The 16324-nt window shown below is 32.8% G+C and overlaps 3 protein-coding genes and 1 pseudogene across 3 annotated transcripts; 3 read left to right on the top strand and 1 right to left on the bottom strand.

The window, feature by feature from the left end:
* The first annotated feature begins 1106 nt into the window (after positions 1-1106).
* On the top strand, positions 1107-1412 carry LOC144545477 (dehydrodolichyl diphosphate synthase 6-like). The gene has a single exon (XM_078294047.1). It carries the CDS (start codon positions 1107-1109, stop codon positions 1410-1412), a length of 306 nt encoding a protein of 101 aa, XP_078150173.1.
* A 27-nt stretch (positions 1413-1439) lies between these two features.
* On the top strand, positions 1440-2119 carry LOC144545475 (dehydrodolichyl diphosphate synthase CPT3 pseudogene; annotated as a pseudogene).
* Positions 2120-5520: 3401 nt separating this feature from the next.
* LOC144545810 (dehydrodolichyl diphosphate synthase CPT3-like) lies at positions 5521-7565 on the top strand. The gene is made up of 2 exons (XM_078294376.1): positions 5521-5641; positions 6374-7565. The coding sequence occupies exons 1-2, from the start codon at positions 5634-5636 to the stop codon at positions 7221-7223; spliced, it is 858 nt and encodes a 285-aa protein (XP_078150502.1). The 5' UTR covers positions 5521-5633; the 3' UTR covers positions 7224-7565.
* Positions 7566-9676: 2111 nt separating this feature from the next.
* Positions 9677-12817, bottom strand: LOC144545710 (adenine phosphoribosyltransferase 2-like). Its single transcript, XM_078294256.1, has 6 exons — positions 12612-12817; positions 12011-12121; positions 10509-10601; positions 10247-10396; positions 10083-10141; positions 9677-9969 (listed from the first exon to the last, which is right to left on the bottom strand). Exons 1-6 carry the CDS (start codon positions 12709-12711, stop codon positions 9913-9915), a joined length of 570 nt encoding a protein of 189 aa, XP_078150382.1. The 5' UTR covers positions 12712-12817; the 3' UTR covers positions 9677-9912.
* Positions 12818-16324: the final 3507 nt, after the last annotated feature.

Here is a 16324-nt window from a genome sequence, read left to right as displayed (position 1 = left end):
AATCTCTTGTGTTGTATCATTTATTAAGGGCGTGTTCGGCCGGATCACTATTCACGTGGGAAAAAAAAAATTCAGTTCAACTGAATTTTTTTTTTCCCACAGGAACAGTGTTTTTCAGTTCAAATCCCGTGCCCGCGCCCATTCCCATTTGTCGGCCGAACAGGTCCTAAACGTAGCCCCGTTTTTCTCTTACTAGAAAAGAACCTTCTATTTCTCTCTCTTCATAATACCCATATTCCATCTATCTGGACACATGTTGCTCTACAGAACAAACAAGACATTGGAAAAAAAAAATAGAAGACAAAAATATATAAAGTCTGATCATGCAAGTCAACCCTTTCTTCTCCATTTAAAGAGATCGCCTCATTTTTTTTCACAGCCTGAGGTCTTCCATCTACAATCCTTCAAACCCCCTCTCTCAAATTTAATACTCCTGGTCAAGGTTCTCTCTCTAGCTATCTCTCTGAGAATAGTGTACTGGTATGGAATTGGGTTTGTACTTGTGAGATGTAGTGTTCGACCATGCACTAAAGGTGTTTGTGAAAATTTCTGACTCAACAACTGTTGGCGTAGCAATAAAAAATATGGCTAAGATTAGGGACAAATAATTATAGAATAAACCTTCTCCTTGTTGTTAAGGTATGAATGAAGAATTCAGCCTTTTAGCTTCTCAAAACCCTAGAAATGAAAGAACATATTAAACATGCAAGTACTATATATGTATAATTTTACTGGTAAATGAAATGGGCCATTTAGGACCTATAGAAATTGTGATGAAAACTAGTTTCTTAAAACTGTGTTTTTGACCAACTGTCATTTTCTCAATTAAGAGAAAGGAAGAGAAAATGAAAATGAGTAAACAAAAGAATGATGACCAGTAGTTTCAATATAACTTTTAAATAAATTTAATGTTATTCTTTTTTCACAAATAACCATTAAAAGTCTGTTTTGCACAATGTAGGTTTCCTTGCTTGCGTTCTCTAGAGATGTAGAAGTATGACAAAAGCATGATATATAAAGCCATTAGACCTATCTCTTTTCAGATGCGTAAATGTCTCTTTTCTATCCTCTTGATGGGTCCGTTACCAGACCACATTGTGTTCATAATGGATGGTAACCGCCGGTACGCAAAGAGACATGCTTTGCAGAAAGACGATACCAACCCAGGTAATGGTCACCAGGCCGGTTTTAAATCCCTCATATCAAACCTCCAATACTGCTATGAAATAGGAGTGAGGTATGTGACTGTGTATGCTTTTAGCATAGACAATTTCAGACGGGACCCACATGAGGTTCAGGCATTAATGGATTTGATGAAAGCGAAATTAGAAGAAGTGTTGACAGAAGAGGGCTTGTTGAAAACATTCGATGCTAGGATCAACTTTTGGGGCAATTTGGAGCTTCTTACTTAGCCAGTACATGTAGCTGCAAAAAAGGCGATGGATATGACAGTGCACAACAAGGTTCCAGTACTCTCGGTTTGTGTGGCCTACACCTCGACCAATGAGATAACACATGCAATAGAAGCATTGGTTAGAGAGAAGAGAGAGAAAGCTCAAATTGGAGTTTGTGATCTGGAGAGAAATTTGTTCACGGCTGGTTATGTGGAGCCCGACATCATTATACGCACTTTGGGTGAGACCCGTTTGAGTAATTTTTTTTTGTGGCAATCGGATTTCACCCACTTGCAGCATCCAAATCCGTTATGGCCTGAGTTTTCTCTAAGACACCTTGTTTGGGCTGTGCTTGAGTATCAGAAGGTTCATGGGTATTTTAAAAAGTGCAAGGGGTAAACCAATAAGAACAAATGAAATTATTGTTTTCTTTAAATTATTGTATCACTATTGTGTTGGGAAAGTTGAAATATGATGATATGTAGTTTATTTTTTTTATAATGAAGTAGAATTTTGAGTGGTATCTCCCAAATTTTAATCGATATCTATGAACCAATTCATAAGAAATTATTTGTTAGGACTTACTGTGTTATAATTTGGTGTACTTAAAAAGGTTACTTGCAAATAGCAAGGTCTTTCTTGCAATTTTAGTAGCAGCACTGTTTTGGAACTGTGTAGAACTGGTACCACTGGTACTATGTAGCTTCATTCTTGACTGGACATGAGTGTTTTTGAGTGGTTTTCATGTGCTATCTGTAAATTTTCTGAATTTTTTAGTGTTCGGCTATTACATGAGAGTGTAGAGACTTATATGCAAAAGATACAAGTATTGAAGTCTTGAAGATGTCAACTGCCTCAGATATGTTAATTTTCCAATATTTGTTGGCATATCACCTTTCATTAGAATTGCACTGAAAATCAATGTTACAAAGGTGCAATTGTTTATGCCAGTATAGTTGATTATAATCAATTTATTTGAGCATCTTTCACAATTTCACCACAAACATAGACAAGGTCATGGGCACATGTTGCTATGTAGGTTATGAGATGTCATGTTCGTCCATGCACTCAAGGTGTTTGTGAAAATGTCCGACCTAACCAACAACTATTTGCATAACCATCAAAGGTACCCCAGAACAAGGTCTCACTGGTATTGCGTTAATGTGCATTTTTTACCCAAGAACAAGCTCTCAGTGGGCCCACTTCAGCCCCATGTTAAGAAGCACCCTTCAGGGTGGTGCATCAAAAGCAATGGCAGAGAGGCCCGGTAAGTTTTTCAGAGGTAATAACCCTTTGACATCTCACCAATTGGATTTGTCTAGACCTGATACTTTGTCACACCCCGGGACAATCCGTCACATATCTCTACGTAAGGCGTATGTACATTACATACATTATCAATAACAACAAAATATAATGCCACATTTATTTCATAATCAACTGAGTTTAACAAACGATCATGGCGGACATGGCTAATAGCACAAACACTGTCATGCCTGCTCAATGTATCAATTATTGAATCATGGAAAAAAAATATAAAAAAAAACTAAACAACATGTGACAATTATTAATCATGGGTCTTTTCACTTAGTCTCACTCTTGTCCTTACTCGAATCATTTCTCTTCATTACCTGAAAACCACATAAAAGTAAAACGGGTGAGAGATCGAACCTTCTCTCAGTGCGGGATTTAGTTCCAGCCCGGAGCTTATAAAACATTTACTTATATTCACAAATATGATAAGAAAATAAAATGCATATGTTTATCCTAATGCAATGCACATCCTATCATTACTTACTACTTTAATTTATTTAAAGAAAAATCCGTTAATTTTGTTCATTTGCCTTACTAGACGGTGAATTCATATGCCGCTAGGTCTTGGCGTGATAGGACCGCTTCCGTCTACAATCACGTCCGTGAAAGGACTGCTTGCGCCTACGATCACGTCCGTGAAGGGACCGTATCAACCTACAATCACATCCGTGACAGGACTGCTTTCGCCTACAGTCACGTTAACGAGGGGTCCAGTCGAACACTAGACCCAATGTATACATCCCTTGTTCAGTTACCATATTCGTTTATTTTCAAAACACATTTATTCAATCACACAGTTCATGCTATGCTCAACACATCCTATTCATGCAACTCCATTGGTCAATATATTAATCCTATCATTTCATGCAAATTATTTATGTCTACTCAAGTCATACGAATGGTTCGAAAAAAACATGCATAAATCCAATTAATGCAATAATAATAAACAATTGAATGACAATAGAAAAGTAAAATAGTTTTATAAAGTCTAAGAAACCCGCACCTGTTAGTTTAGCAAATCCTCAGTCATTTCTCACATCTCTTGATTCTTCGTAAGTGTCGAACCTAAGTAATAAATATATCTAATTAATTAATAATGTTTTAATTCCCGTGTTCTCCTTTCCCAATTAAAATTCCTTGTACTAGTTATCATTACATTGACAATGTCATTATTAATCATTATATATATATTAATTAGTTTAACACTTTTATAATACATAGACTTTTAATGAAGTCATGATAAAATAATCAAAGGTAAATCTGAAACTTTATAGTTACTGCAGGTCCTGTATTATAGTTATTTAAACTTTAATTAATTTACTTATTTAATATTTTAGAGAACTAGTTAAGAAGAAATAACTTAACAAATCCAAAAATTTAATAAAGAAAATCCGAAACTTTAATGAGATTATATTTAATCCAGAAAATTTTTTTTTCAAAAACTTTAATCATTAATAGTGACCAATTTAGAAAAGAATGCATTCAGTATTAATTAATGAGGATGAAATAAAAAAATATCTATAATTATGGAAACAATCCTTTAGTCTACTATAAATTATAGAAAGAATTATCCTAACTTATATTTGTTTAAACATTATTACTCTACAAGATTTACGATAGGAAAATATAAAGTTTATTATTTCTGTTGCCGAAACTTTATATTTGAACATCTATTGTTAAAAAAAATATAATTTAATAATAAGTTTAATATTCGAACTTTTATAAACAGGTAAATAGTTATAAATTATCATTACTATAGCATGCCATTCATTATATTTATGGACACGCTTTAATCAATTTATAACGCCTTTTTCATAATAAGTTTTTATTTTAGAAAGTATTATGATAGTATCTGACTATTAAAAGTAGAATATGTATATTAACACAAGTACATATATTTAAGAATCACATTACCATGGTTTTCAAAATTTATTATATATTATTCATAGATATAGTTATTCAATAACTGAATTATAATTTCTATAGAAATGACTAAAACTATTTTTATGCAGTTAAAATAGTTTATTTTCTGATTATGGATCTTGACCAAACTATGTTAAAATAAACCCACAATTTTACTGGTTCTCAAGATTCAAACTATGATTTATATTTATTATCTGAGATAACATTGAATTACTACACAAACTTAATTGTTTGAATTCAATTAGCAGTCATTGGATTACTTCAGAAGCTTGAAAAACACATGAAAGAGGATGGCGGCCGCGGGTTGTAATAGAGGCAGCGGCCCCGGATTATGTACGGCCGGACAGCACACGACAGTCGATGCATGGCTCGAATGCACGTATAGGGTTATGATGGCTGCGGTGGGCTGCTGGCCTTGTTTGGATTGACTGCCGCATATTTTATTTAAGGAGATAGAGAGAGACGCTAGGTGAAATGATATTATCTTTTAATAACTTATTTCTTTGAACACAGATTTTTTTTAAGAAGATATGTTGTATGGATCAAATATTTAAATAAGACTAGCGTTGCGCATACAATTTTTGAAAATAAGTGATCGAGTTATTATTTATTTATTACGTTCCATATTAGCGGTATTTTATGATTTATTTATATAAAAAGTATGAATATTATTCGTTCTTATGTTTATTAGAAAAAAAATCAACATGACGGAATGTTACATCCCTGTTCAGTCCGCTGAACAAGATTCTCTTCATATCTCTTGTACAACTCAGGATGCTCAGCCCTCCAATGTGACGGAATGTTACATACTTAGTGTTCGCTTCTAACAAAAGATTTGTTGAGGTTAGCAAACCAGTAATTAAATAAGATAAATTTTTATGAGTTTTTTCAGAGGGTTCTATATTTTACTATGGTTTTAGTTCATACATTTTATTGGATTGAAGAAGCTGGAGCATGTGCATGACATGTTGGAACTCATGAAGATGTTGTGTGGTCCCTTCTATGAGTCGGTAAGGAATATATTTTGAGTGAAATTGTGGCATGGTGCTATATATAGGTATGAAATGAGAAACTAGTTGTAATAAATTGTTCAGAGCAGAGAGCACTTCTCATATCCTTCTAAAAGGACAAATTGGAGGGAGTTGTTACAAGGATAGGATAAAGTTGAACATTTGCTACCATCAAATTTGTGTCTATGATATCAGAAAGGTCTAATTTTATTTGCTTCTTTTCGGTTCGAATTCTATTTCTTTCATGCATGGTTTCTTTCCCTTTTCTTTTTGGGTGTATTTAGTTAAACGGGTAATTTGTAAAGTAGTTTCTTTATATGCTTCACAGAACAGTTTATAACCAGAAATTTTATTTAGATAAAGGCCAAAAAAGGTAAAAATTTTATGAACAAGTTGAAGAGTAGTTTTTACCCAAGGCATGGTTTAAGATATTAGCACTGGTACACTTCAACTTGTTCATATAATTTCCCTTTTAGTCTTGTACTAGGTCAAGGCATGGTTTAAGATATTAGCACAACAAGTGTAGGATAACCCAGGTTCACCGGTACAAGACCAAAAGGGAAATTATATGAACAAGTTGAAGTGTACCAGTGCTAATATCTTAAACCATGCCTTGACCAGTTGACCTAGTGGTGTTTTCTCAACAAAGAAAATGAAAAAAATAATAATAATAATAATTGATATTTAAATTTTTCACATATCAGCATTAAATATCTCTTTTGCATATTGTAGGGTTCCTTGCTTGCAATTTCACCACACAGACATTTATGGCAAGAGCATGATACCTAAGACAGTGGGACATGTCTCTTTTATGATGCGTAAATTTCTCTTTTCTATCCTCTCCATCGGCCCGGTACCAACTCACATTGCATTCATAATGGATGGGAACCGCCGGTACGCAAAGAAACATGCCTTGTACCAAGATGGTACCAAACCAGATATCGGGCACCGGGTCGGGTTTAATTCTCTCATAACAACCATCCAATACTGCTTTGAAATGGGCGTGAAGCATGCTACAGTTTACGCATTTAGCATAGATAATTTCAGGCGGGGCCCGCAACATGTTATGATACTAATGGATTTGATGAAAGAGAAAATCGACGAACTGATGACAGAGGAGTGCTTGTTGAAAAAATTTGATGTTAGGATCATATTTTGGGGTAATTTGGAGCTACTTATCGAGCCTGTATGTATTGCTGCAAGAAAAGTAATGAATATAACAATGCACAACAAGGGACCCGTTCTTTCGGTTTGTTTGGCCTACACCTCAACCAATGAGATAACACATGCAATAGAGGGTTCAATTAGAGAGAAGAGAGAGAAAGTTCAAATAAATGTGAATGATCTAGAGAGAAATATGTATACGGCTGGTTGTGTAGAACCCGACATCCTTATTCGCACTTCGGGTGAGACCCGTTTGAGTAATTTCTTTCTGTGGCAAACGGATTTCACCCATTTACAAAATCCGAATGCATTATGGCCTGAGTTATCACTGAGACACCTTGTTTGGGCTGTGCTTGAGTATCAAAAGATAATTTGGTATTTGAAAAAGAGAAAGGGGAAAACCAAGAAAAACAATTAGTTTCCTTGTTTAAATTATTGTCTTTTATTTAGATGTTATTTAGATATGATCATGTTGGGGCTTAAGTTTTAAATGTATGAATAAATATATTGTTATTTAGATATCAATCAATACTCTTTAACTATTTTACTCAATTGGGCCCACATGTCAGATTATTGTCACCTCCTTATGCTACTGGTATTGAGGGTTAATTTGTGTTCAACTATGCTCTAAAGGTGTTTGTCAAAATGTCTGACCTAACAACCGTTGCCATTACCATCAAAGACATCCAACACATAATAGCAATTAAGAACTGCCTTTGGTGGGCCCTACTTACAGAAGCATCCTTCTCAGTTGGTGCATTAATTAGCATCAATGCCAGGAATTCCTGATAAGTTCTTTTTAGAGGTGATAATAATCTAACATGTCTTATGCCTATGATATTTCATCTGTGGGCATGAGGGATCGGGTTCAATTCTACCTTTTAAGTTTCGGTTGTTTTAACCAGTAGATCATATAATATGATTTGTATGGTTCTTCGATGGTGTTACACTTGACTATGGTTTCATTCATATCATGTGTTTGACATGTTTTTTTCTCTTGAAGATATGACTTGCAGAGATTTGTGGCCCCACCTATATGGTTAGGTAACAAATTATATTTTTGTGAATTCAGAATTGAGGAGGCGAGGTGCTTTCAGGATGAGGCAATATAATACAAATCCATAATAAACTGTTCCAGAGATTTGCCATGATAATGCAAAAGAGTTGAAAAGGAGGAAGTTGGCAAGCATCAGATTAATGGCTGCAATATCAGGAAGGTTATCACAAAGGTCTTCTTCTTTTTTTCCTTTTTTTTTTTTTTTGTTTTTTTTTTTGTTATTTCTTTGATGATTTCTTTCGCTTTCTTTTTGCGGGTTTTTAGTTAAAAGAGCAATTTGTAATTAATCTTGAACATAACAGTTCATCTAATTTCATAAATTTAATCAAGAAACTACTGAGAAAAAGTTAAAAAGTTCAGGAGTCTAAAAATGAAACTATAAATAAAAAGGTTGGAATTTCTCAAGGAAGATAAAAAAATATAGAAAAGAAAAATGAGAAAGAAGTAATAAAGTCCAATGTAGAGAATTTTTTTTGGTTGCAACTACAAAAGCTTACAAAGTAACTTAAAATTAAATTTAATGTTGTTTTTATGTCTTTCTTTTCACATGTCACCATTAAATCTTTGTTTTGCATTTTGTAGGGTTTCAATCTTGCAATTTCGCCTCAGAGAGAAATATGGTAAAAGCACGGTTTTCGGAACTATTTCACACGTCTCTTTCTTAATGCGTAAGTTCATTTTTTTTCTATCCTCTGTTTCGGCCCGGATTCATCCCACGTTGCTCTCATAATGGATGGAAACTGTCGGTTTGCAAAGAGATATGCGTTACTCCGAGACCGTACGGATCCGGCTAGTGGTCACCGGGTCTGGTTCAAGTCCCTCATGTCAACCATCCAATACTGTTTTGAAATGGGTGTTAATTACGTAACAGTGTACACTTTTAGCATAGACAATTTCAAGCGGGGACCCGAAGATCGTTCAGTTATTAATGAATTTAATGAAAGAGAAATTAGACGAAATATGGACCGAAGAAAATATGTTAAAAATATTCAATGCCAAGATCAATTTTTGGGGCCATTTGGAGCTAATTATCGAACCAGTACGATTAGCTGCGAAAAAGGTAATGGATGTAACAATGCACAACAAATGACCGGTACTTTCGATTTGTATGGCATATTCCTTAACTAATGAGATAACACATGCAATAGAGAATTCAGTTAGAGAGAAGAGAGGGAAAGGTTTTCAAATTGGAGTTTGTGATATGGAGAGAAATTTGTTCACTACTGGTCGTGCGGATCCAGATATCATTATTCGCACTTCGGGCGAGACCCGTTTGAGTAACTTTCTTCTGTGGCAATCGGATTTTACGCACTTACAAAACCCGAATGCATTATGGCCTGAGTTTTCACTAAGGCAGTTTGTTTTGTCTGTGATGGGTTACCAACTGGTTCATGCCTATTTGCAAAAGAAGGGAGAAATTGAGAAGAATAAATGAGATGTTTGTTACTTTTAAGTTTTTAAATTTAAAATTTTGTTGGTTTGTGTGAGTTGTTTGTTGTTAGTTGTTACTGATTTTAGCTAGCATTTATTGATGAAAATTATTTTTATGTATAAATAAGTAAACAAAGAATAAAGGTATTATATTTAGTGGTCTCTCCCTTGTAATTAGATCATTAAAGTATCTATTCAAATCCCATCTATTTATACTATCAATATTTTTTAAGTATTCTTATTTGTGGAATATATTGTATCCATTGCACACTCAAAATTTGACTGTTAAAACAAAACTGGGTTCTACCAAGACACCAGATTTTGGGTGGAAATGATTATTTCCAAAAAAAAAATTTAAAAATCATCCAAAAAAAATTACTAAGTAGAAGAAATATTACTCAATCAATTATCCTCTTTCAATTTGTTTATAGATATATAATTAATTAAGCCATAACCATACCATCCGATCAAACTAATATCAGCTACTAATTAATTAACAACCAACTTGTTGTATTGCATTACTCAGATCTGAAACTATGCTCAAATATTTGTTAGGATAAGGATTAATTTGCTACTACTACTAATATTATAGAAATTTTAATTGCACTACAAAAGAATCCTACATAAGGCAATCCACAAGGAAATGCACTGGCTTGCCATTAACCTTGCAAGAATCCTGCAATTAAAAGAAAATTATGTAATTAAGCAATTTGATTAGAAGAAGGCAACTATAAAACAGGGAAAAATTGTATTTAAGATTCAAATGCTAAACAAAGGAGATATCAATACATTGAATTTTGGTATACCCAGGAGGCAAGCACATTCAACGACTTCAGCACCAGCACGCTCTGAATTAAAAAAAAAAACGTGATATTGAAATCAAGGGTGCGAGAAATAAGAGCAGTAAATTAACTTTCCAGCGTAAAAATATGAAGAATTTACAACAAACATACCGATAAGGCTTATAGCTGCACTCAAAGTTCCACCGGTTGCAACAAGATCATCGATAATCAGAACACGTTCATGCGCTTCTAGAGCTCCGACATGCATCTCCAAACAGTCTTTCCCATACTCCAGCACATACTTCTCTGAAATCACTTCACCTAAATTCCAATTATACAAAAATTTATATCCCGGTACTGTACTATATAAAAGATGTTTGTTACCAAGAAATAGCAAGATCAAAAGAAAATATATCTGGATTCTGCAGTGTACCTGGCAATTTCTTCGGTTTTCTCAGTGGAACGAACTTAGCATCGAGTGCTAATGCAATTGGTGGTCCAAAAATGAATCCTCTTGCTTCAATGCCTTTCAAAAGATTTGAAGCCAAATTTGAACATTGAATTGATTTGTTAGTTATACTTGGATCCTTAGTGTCTAAATAATTGTCAGAATAATTTTGTTACAAACAAATGATTCACTGAATGAAATTCAGAGGAACAGGTCACACAATTGGTTTCTTACACTGTCAGATATAGCTCAAGCAACACAAATTTTCATGATAAAATTGCAATACAATCTCTTCCAAATAGTAACTAAGCTCTAATTTGAATGATGTGCTCTGTTTTATTAGACAATTTTGCAACAACAAAAAAGGGAACATAAAAAAAAAATTTAAGGTGTTATTAGTTGGTTTCACCTCATTTTTAATACACTAATCGGCTCGAAAATAAAAACTCTGAGAATGTATAATTTTTTAGATTTTTTAGATTTTGGAAATCACTGAAAAGTGGTTCTTTTTGTAATTTCTAGTAGTATTTTATAGTTCCCTCTGGTAGGATGTTTAAAAAAAATAAAATATCTAGTGGCAAGTATATGTATATAACAGTGTAGATATTTTTTTATTATTAATAATTTCTTAGTATATATAGTACATCATATAGATTGGTGAACATTACAATAATATCAAATAAAAGCAACTCACCACCTACTCCACCATTCCATATTAGGCATAGAAAATCCAGGTTGTTTTATTATAATAGATACGCAATCTACTCATAAACTCAGCATGCAAAAATTGGTGTGCTCCTAAAAAGAATCTCTCTCTCTCTCTCTCTCTCTTTTAATGTTTTGAGAAAAAGTATAGCATTAAGTGTACTGTGATATTACCTAAGTTGGATAAAGCCAACATTCTGCCAACCTCTTTCTCTCTCTATATATATCTCAAATCACATGCACGCTCCCAAATCCAAAAAAGATCAAAAAATTAAATTGAAACCAGCCCAAGATCAGTACGGGAACAGGGCCTCACATGCACCTTTTAAGGCTTAAATGCTCTCTTTATTTTTCCACTTGCAATAACATATTCACATGTCCCTTCTCTCTCTCTCTCTCTCTATTGTTAAATTTCCAAAGCTTACTTTTCTTGACTACTGTTTCATGTTTTCCAAAACTAGATTTGAATTGATGGATGACACTTCTCTAACTATTCAATGTTAACTTTTTTTTCCCTCTACAATTCATGGTATGATTTGATGCACATTTCATCCAATTTAACTTAATACTACATGCATGCTTTCATCATAATTTGTTTACCACTTGTATATATAATATATGTTGCAAGTTGCTTCAAATGCATGTGGGTTTAAGATGAAACTTTGCATGAAAAGCAAATGCTTCAAAAGTGGGTCTAAAGATGAAATTGGTGATACCCAAAATTAGGAGAAAAATTTGTGCAAAAGATTAATTGATCAGATTTGAAGAAATGGAAAATATACCGGCAACCGCATCAATGTGCATGCCTTTATATCTCTCGACGAACATGTCGATTGCATCCCTAAACACTTTTGGTTTTAGCAACAGCGTCGTTATATCGTTGAACATGATCCCTACACCCAATCAAAAAAATGTTCAATACTTTAATTAATTAACAAAAGATTTCAAAATTCAAACATAATGTTTTTAATTTCTTTTTTGGAAATGTTGGCTTGGAAGACCTTTCAAGTTCAAAGTTCAAAGACAGGCATTTCCCCCTAAATAGCTCAATAATTTTATTCAAAAACAACAGCTCAAAAAACTAAAGTAATTTTTTTTAATTACCAAAATTTAAAATTCAAACATAATGTATTTAATTTCCTCTTTTTAAAATGTTAGCTTGGAAGAAAACCTTTCAAATTTGAAGAAAAAATTAAGATTATATAGTAGGCCAATTAGGCCATCTTCTTAAACTATATATAATACAAAAAATCATACAATTCATTCAAAAACAATAGCTCACAAAAGCATGCCAACAAACTATACTACAATTTTTTAACAGTGTTTGTGTGTGTGTGTGTGTGTGTGTGTGTGAGAGAGAGAGAGAGAGAGAGAGAGAGAGACCTGGTTTGGGGAAGTTGGGAACAACACGGATGGAAGAGGTGATGGCCTTGAGGCGAGGATCTAATTCAACACCATTGTTCATCTCTTTCTTCTCCACCATGTTTAATTTCTTCTCTCTTTATTGTCTTTGGTTTTATCTTTTGTTTTTTTTCAGTTGTTTTCTCCTCTACAGTCTACACTACAAATGCTGTCACACACACACACAGTACTTCACCGTGTGTCTCTGTGTCTCTCTATTTATAGACAGCTATATCAGTTGCCCAGTGAAAAGTACTCCCTACTCAGATTTTATAAATTTTTTTTCTTTTAATTAAATAATATTGGTAATTTCATTAATTTGGTTTCTTTTTCTGTTTTTAAATTGACGTTTAAAAGCTGGATGCATGCATTTAGCAAAAATTTAATGCATACATTCAATTTGGACTTAGAGAACAGTTAGGATGTCCATCAGAACTATTTTGGTTTGATGAATTTAATCTTTTAAGATGCATGTGTTCTATTTTAAAATTTGTATGTGTTTGTTTTAATTTTCATATACATAGATCTGAAAATGAACCAGACGATTTTCATACAATTGGACCTACTCCGTTCTCTTAAATTTAATTAAAAGACTATATCTTAATTATAAGCACACGATTAAAGATCCGGATCTAAATATTTATATATACATGGATCAAAAAATTAATACAAAGATTCGGCTTGATGAAAAATATTTTATGAGCACAATATAAAAGATTCGGATCTATATATTTATACATGCATACATGGAAAAAATTAATACATACATTCACAGAGGCGGACGGAGGATTTTTGCCAAGGAGGGCCACGAATTGGATTCAAATAGCTTATCGGGTCGATTCAATGCCTTAAAATCTAATATTTTGAAATTCACAAAAATGAGATTTTGATTTATTGAAAATAAAATCCATAATAATGTTCTACGCCTTAAACCAAGAATTTTGATATGAAGAATGCAAAAAACCATCAAACGGTTGATTTTATATGAATTTTACAAGATTTAACGCACATTTGGATACAACTTGGGTGTGTTAGATGGCAATCAGACGAGTGGAGCCCACTGTCATAGAGGCACCATTTGAATTAATTTGAACTTCTCATTTACCCATTTTTTTAGTTATATCCAAAAATAATATAAAATTTAAGAAAATAACCAAACCGCTACTATATTTTCAAAACTACCCAAATCAGAAAAAAAATTTCTGGTTTTAACACCAACTACCGGAAAAAAAAAATTCCGAAAATTGATGTCTAAAACCGAAAAAAAATTCCAGTATCCAATTCCGGAAAATAAATTTCTGGTTTTTAGTCCCAAAACCGGAAAAAAAAATTTTGAAAATGAAATTTTCTAATTTTTTTTATTATAAAACTCATTTACATATATTATATTATATATACATATATTATAAAAAAATAAGTTTATAAAAAAAAAAAAACCAAACAACGTTTATAAACAAAATATCAATCGTTGTATGCCTATCGTTGAAAGAAAACTTAAACTGAATTTTTGAGGTACTAAATTTTTCCGGTAATTGGTGTTAAGACCGGAAAATTTTTAAATTTTTTTTGGATATAAATAAAAAATTTATATGTATGATATATGTATATGTATATCAAATTTGACCTCTGCTGGTAAATAAGCAAGTCTAGACTGATACAGGGACCAAACTGTAAAAATGATTACACCAACATGTAGAGCATTCAAAAATACACAGAATTGACACAAATTTCAATTTATTTGGATTTTTCTATAGTTAGTTATGAATTTCCAAAGTTCAACTTTTGAAAAAACTTTAAACAGTCATAACTTTGGTTAGGAAAGTCAGATTTGGGTGTATGACTACTTTTCGGAAAGGGGGGGGACGAGACGGATTCGATTTTACCCTGGGGGAACCCTAGAAGTCGTCACATCCGAATTTCAAAAAACATCGTTTAGTGTCTCAAAAATTAAGTTTAATTTTTCGTTCAACAGTAGGCATACAACGATCGGTATTTTGTTTATAAACGTCATTTGATTTTTTTTTTATAAACTCATTTTTTATAATATATGTATATGTAATATGTATATATAATATAGAGATGAGCTACACTCCATGGAGTAAAACGCGTTTGTACTTCACGCCGTATTTTCATTTTGAAAGTCCAAACGACTGATCTGAACCGTTAGATGTTATCTCCATATTGAAATGTGTTTGGAGACCAAATTTTACATTTTTTGGAATTTTTTTACTATTTATTAAGCAATTTTGGAAATTGTTTTTTTTGCTGTGAACAGTAAAAATTTCTGGACCATCGGATTAGCGATTTTCAAAATTGCTTAATAAATAGTAAAAAAATTCTAAAAAATATAAAATTTGGTCTCCAAGCACATTTCAATACGGAGATCATGTTGAGCGGTTCGGATCGATCATTTGGATTTTCAAAATAAAAATATAGTGCCATGAAGCACCAACGCGTTTTACTCCATGGAGCAGCGTAGCTCATCTCATATAATATAATATAATATATGTATATGTATATATATAAATAAGTTTTATAAAAAAAATATTGGAAAATCTCATTTTCAGAAAAAAAAAAAGTTTCTGATTTGGATAGTTTTGGAAAATACTACAATAGTTTGGTTATTTTTTTTTAATTTTATATTATTTTTGGATATAAATAAAAAAATCGGCCTCATTTAATTTGACCCCTTCATTTTGGGTACACTCACACCACATAGACCAAAACATGAAAAAATGATGGGCACACCATAAACCAAGCCTATCCAAAAATTAAAATAAAACAAGAAGCATTATATTGGGTCAATGACATGTGAGTCCCCTTTGTAAGATTCTTCTCCCTTCTTTGTTATCCGAAAATTGATCTAAAGAAGATGATTTTTAGAACTACAAAATTCAAGAAAAATAGAAAATCCGTTGGCTTATTCTCACTAGCAATCGAAAGAGAAAGAACCAAACCCGTTTTCTCCAGAGAGGGGCAACCTAATTTTCGGGGAGGGACAAAATTGAAATCAACCTATTTTTACCACTAGTTTCAAAAATCTAGGAGGGGGGGGGGGGGGGGGGGGGGGGCAGAGCTGCCCCCCGCCCCCCCCCCCGGACATACTACACTATGTCCGCCCTTGTACATTCAGCTTGACAAAAAAAAAAGAACGAAGTAGATCCGATAGGTAGGGATATCAATGGTACCTTTTTAACGGTTTATCTGATCCTTATCGTATTCGATAAGGTGAGTATGAGTATGATTTTTTTTATTAGCTTATTGGGTATGTGTATGTATAAGAATTTTTTTTTATTAACAAAATAGGTAAGGATATGGATAATTACTATTTCGTACCCGTTACCCTATAGGGTAATTATAAAATCTAAATATATATTCAATTCAATTTCTAACACCCCTAAATATATATTCGTATTTTTGAATTTTCTTTCTTTATAAAAAATAATTTAGTTGGAATTGATTGCACTTTTTTTTATTAAAAATGCAATTACATCCACATGTGTGAAATGAATGAGTTTTTAATGTTTAATTTGTAAAATATAATAAAATTAATTATTATATTAGTACTATATGTTATTCATCTGTTACTGTTACGTTACCCGATAATATTAATGGGTAAGGGTGGGATATGGTAAGATCAATTTTTAATAGATATGAATAGGGTATGGATAAAGTCAATTTTAATGGGTATGGGT

The sequence above is a fragment of the Carex rostrata genome, chromosome 28 (assembly GCF_964058835.1).
Source record: "Carex rostrata chromosome 28, lpCarRost1.2, whole genome shotgun sequence".
NCBI lineage: Eukaryota > Viridiplantae > Streptophyta > Magnoliopsida > Poales > Cyperaceae > Carex > Carex rostrata.
Note: the sequence above shows the minus strand (reverse complement) of the source record. Positions and strands in the feature narration are given on the sequence as shown.